At 34.3% G+C, this 4,668-nt stretch overlaps 1 protein-coding gene across 1 annotated transcript; it reads left to right on the top strand.

The window, feature by feature from the left end:
- The first annotated feature begins 664 nt into the window (after nt 1–664).
- Nucleotides 665–2,356, top strand: LOC119836715 (attacin-like). The gene is made up of 3 exons (XM_038362148.1): nt 665–953; nt 1,667–1,864; nt 2,078–2,356. Exons 1-3 carry the CDS (start codon nt 712–714, stop codon nt 2,289–2,291), a joined length of 654 nt encoding a protein of 217 aa, XP_038218076.1. The 5' UTR covers nt 665–711; the 3' UTR covers nt 2,292–2,356.
- The last annotated feature ends 2,312 nt before the right edge of the window (nt 2,357–4,668 follow it).

Raw genomic sequence — 4,668 nt, 5'->3', positions numbered from 1 at the left:
ACATTCACAGGGTAGTATGTAGTGCCTCTGTGCTGCTTGCTTTAAAGGGGTAAGGGATAAGGAAAGGATTGACGACTGAAAAGAAGGCATGGACTGGGAGAGGTAGTGAAAAGGTCTCCGGCTTCCAAACTCACTGTATGAAACACAATAGCATGCTTTTATTTCTTGCCGGTTTTCTGTGGAGGTGTGGTACTGCCCGGTGCAAGCTGGCCCAATTCGTGCCGAAGCATGTTCGATTCCCACAATACACTAACTTTGTTCGATTCGTACTTTATTTTAGAAGTAAAAAAAGTGCATTGATTTAATACGTATATAGTTTGGCTAAGTGGGCACTGTTAGTGACGGGAAAAAATAAATTGAAGTGGCTGACATATCAACTGTATAAAAATAACATATAATGTCGTATATTACAAATAAGAAAACACTCTCAACTATTTTCCAAAGTGAAAAAAATCTATCAATAATTTAATAAAATTAAATAATTTCCTGATTCCAAGTGATATGATGACAGTTACCAATAAGATGCTAATTAGCTAGCAATAATATTGATCTTATACAGGCCGATCCAGTATATGTATGTATTTGTACCTTATCAACAAACGAAGCAATAGGTGCCCCGAATGGGAATTCCCTTATTATCTCATCTGTATATAAGCTCCACGGTCCTGTTTCAATCACATTCATCTCAACTCTGTCCTATTACGAAGCAATATGTTCAAGGGAATAATTTTCTTAGTTTTGTTAGCTGGAGCCAATTGCAGATATGTGTTAGTCGATGTACCGACGCTGAGCTCGGAGGAACTGGGGTACCTGAGAGTGAGACGAGATACATTGGCTTCGAAGACGCCTTTCGCCGGCAATGATGAAAGGCAGTTGAGTCAAACGGTGTCCAAAACCTATAGCCCTGACGGTAAACTGACCTCCTATTCTGGTGGAGTGGACTTCGATACGGCGTAAGTTCATTTTTATTGTTATAGTTTTACTAATAAAAAATACAGTACATGTTTTAAGTCTTTACTTAGGCTTGCTTGCTTTCCTTTAAGGAAAGCAAACAAACATACAAAAAAAAAAAACAAGCTAATCTATCCTCTTTGTACTATTTACTTTTCTTTGGTATATTCGCATGGTTTTTAGTTTGATAGAACTTCTAAGATTTATATATTTTTGCATTTAATATGTCTTATATTTTGTATTAATACATCTTGATAGAATTGTGTTTTGGACTTTTATATTATCAAAAATAAAACATCACTTCACTAGTTCCTCTTGTTTTTATTTAATTTTTCAATTGATTGATATTAGAAAAAATATAAAAATACTAGCTGCACCCTGCGTAACTCTGTATGCCGAAGGAATATCGGAATAAAATGTTGCCTGTGTTATTCCAGTTGTATGGCTATCTACGTACCAAATTTCATTGCAATCGGTTCAGTAGTGTTTGAGTAAAAGAGCAAAACAAACATACACATACACATAGTTCATCCATCCTCACAATCTTTCGCATTTATAATATTAGTAGGATAGGATAGGACATTGTGCCTTAGTTTTAGAGAAGATATACAAATGCAGTTGCGTTAAAATTAAAGACGTATTTCGAATCAAAGCCATTTAATAAAATTGAATAGTATGTCTATTCTATCACAAAACAAATTCCATAATGTTTCAGTAATGGTCACGGAGTAAGTTTATCAGCTAAAGGAATCCCAGACTACGGCAAGCAGCTCACAGCAGCCGGGAGAGTTAACTTAGTGAACGCCAATGATCATAAGCTGGATGCTGGCGCCTTCATCACACGAAACTTTCCGAATACACACGAGCTGCCGAATCACAATACGTTTGGTGGTAATCTTGATTATATGTACAAGTAAGTAATTTATAATAAAGATTGTATAAAAGAAGTACATTATAACAAAACTGAAATTATGTTGGGAATTAACTGATCGCCCATTAGAAGTTTTTATAAAACTCGCCGACTCGTATAAAACCAAACAGAAAGTATTTTATAATCCACAAATGTATCAAAAAAATTAATTACAGATAAATCTAACTGGAACTTAAACTAAAAATGAGGTTTCAGGGATAAAATAGGGGCAGGTTTGAGCGCAGCCCATACAGACCTATTCCAAAAGACAGATGTCGCAGCTCTGGGCAAATTCAACCTCTACCGTGACCCGACCTCCTCCTTGAACTTGAATGCTGGTGCCCAACGATCTTTCTCCCCTTTCATACCTCGTAGCAGCTGGGAACCATTCGTTGGCATTAACTATAAGACAACCTTTCCAAATATGTAAAAGAATAATTGCAATTTTATAAGGTTATAAATCAATTGGTATATAAAATAAATTGTTGGAACCAATTGGAATTTTCTTGTCGTCGAAATAATTTAATTTAGCTTGTATGGGGCTCAAGAGACTAATCAACTATTTTCTCGAATATAAAACCGACTAAATATAATAGAAATAGTCGTAGTGCGATCTTAAATAATATTATTAAGCTGTTTTTGTTACATTTTACAAAGCTCATTTACGAATGTCCATCTACAAAATTTTTCGTTATAATCGTACTAACGAGCTAAGCACTATCCTTGTGCATAAAAGAGCTCAGCGAGTTTAAAATTGCAATTATAATTAAATTTATTTAAGTTTTTTATTTATCTAAACATAGCTTTTTACATAGAAGAAACATTTAACCCCTTGGTTACGAAAAAGGCAAAAGTAGAAAGCGAAGGAAAGAATTTTTTGAGTTATACAATAGTGTCGCGAGCAAATAGATGAATGTATGTTGAACATTTGTCGTAAAATAAGTTTAATATCATGTTATATAAAACTTTGCTTATCTAGAGGTGGATTAAATAAGAAAGAAATTAGGAGCTATCGTATAAAGCGTAGATTCAAAGGCATTTAATTAACACATTGGAGAATTTACAAATTGGATTGTTTATGTTATACGCATAAATATATATTGTATTTTTCAATGCGTAAATTGTTTTCTTTTCCCCAAACGTTTTTCGCGTTAAAATATTTTTTTTATAAGCTGGAGTCCTACACGAATTTTGAAATGCCCGCCTAATAGATGAAAACAGTACACCATGATAGCACTAACGTGCTTAAAAGTGTAATGCATAAAAATAACTACATATTACTTGTTTCATATCAGTTCTAAGTTCCAGTAGACTCTCACAGAAGTGTAATTAAGTTAGAGTACACAAAATGTAGGTCAAACTATCTAACAAGAGCTAAAATCAACGCTGATTTCAAAAGCAATAGTTAATTTTAGTTTACTTTGCTGAATCTTGATTAATCTATACATCTGTTGGGATCCGATAGTAATAATATTTGTGTTTCCATCTTAAACTTTGTCGTTGCTATTGGAGTTTGGCCGAATATTGATACTGGAAAGATTGGATGAAAGGTTTCATGTTGTATATTTAATTTGTGTGAATCTATCTATACATAAAATTTTACTTAATAATACTTTCTTATTATTCGTTCAGATACCATTATGTTTTGTTAGTAAGGTAATATAACATTTTATCCATGCAAAGATTAATAATGGAATAAATAATAATTAAGATAATTAATTCAATTGAAGTGTTTGTATAAATAGTGAACCTCAGTACATAATGAAATGAAATACAAAGAGTGAATTTTTACCTTAAAATAAAACAACATTAAATTTCAATAAAAAAAACCTCGACTCCATTTATGGCACGCTCGCTCGCTTCGCGCGCTCGCTTCTTGCGGTATTTTATAAATATGAAAATTTGACAGTTATAAGGACAGGTAATAAAACCATTCAGAATATTCAGAACTGATAAAACATCTTGTTAACCAACAACCGCTTGCAACAAAGTTAAATGGGCAATATAACTAGCTTTAATTAATCATTGTGCTTAACTTATCCACGTCAGCGAAGAAGCTGGCGATATAATTTGTAAAGTTCCAAATGAAATACCGGCTTAGCCTCGCCTCTGTGAGTTTATGAAAACACGTCAGCGAGCCACACTGGGTGTGATATGGCGTTAGTTCAGTGGGCACAAAATTTAATGCCTTTGTTTCGGATTTTATTCTCTAGCGGCTGATTATCGTGATTTCCTTGGTACAGTGGTTAACGTGGGCGTAGAACCGATGGGTTCTGGGTTCGAATCACGGTTGGGACGCTCAAAATAATAATGTCTCGTTCTGGCAGGACACAGAAGGCTGATCACCTACTTGTCATAAAGAAAATCGATCAGTGAAAAAGATGAATATTATCTGCCTCCTGCCCCATGGAGACAAGAGACTTCACTTTAATTATCGTGACGTTTTCTTGATAAATTAGGAGTGTTAAGATGTTTGTGTGGCAGTTGGTGGATCACCAGCTATCACGATGAATTTGTGTGTATATTTACAACTTACCTACTCATATTATAATATATGCAAAAGCGTGTTTTTTTCGTTTTTCACAATCACGTTCCAAATTTATTTTATGGTAAGTATGACTACCATACCACTGGCAGCTTCGCCCGCGTAATCGAAGGCAAAAAATAGATAATCTCGTTTATCTTTCCGCATAGCTCTCGGTCCCCTGGGATTTTCAGGATAAAAACTATCTTATGTTCTTTCTTGGGTCTCAATCTGTCTCTGTACAAAATTGAATAAAAATCGTTCTTAGGCGTGAAGAAAAGCC

Source organism: Zerene cesonia, chromosome 25 (genome assembly GCF_012273895.1).
Source record: "Zerene cesonia ecotype Mississippi chromosome 25, Zerene_cesonia_1.1, whole genome shotgun sequence".
In the NCBI taxonomy this organism is placed as follows: domain Eukaryota; kingdom Metazoa; phylum Arthropoda; class Insecta; order Lepidoptera; family Pieridae; genus Zerene; species Zerene cesonia.
This window is presented reverse-complemented; position numbering and strand designations above follow the sequence as displayed.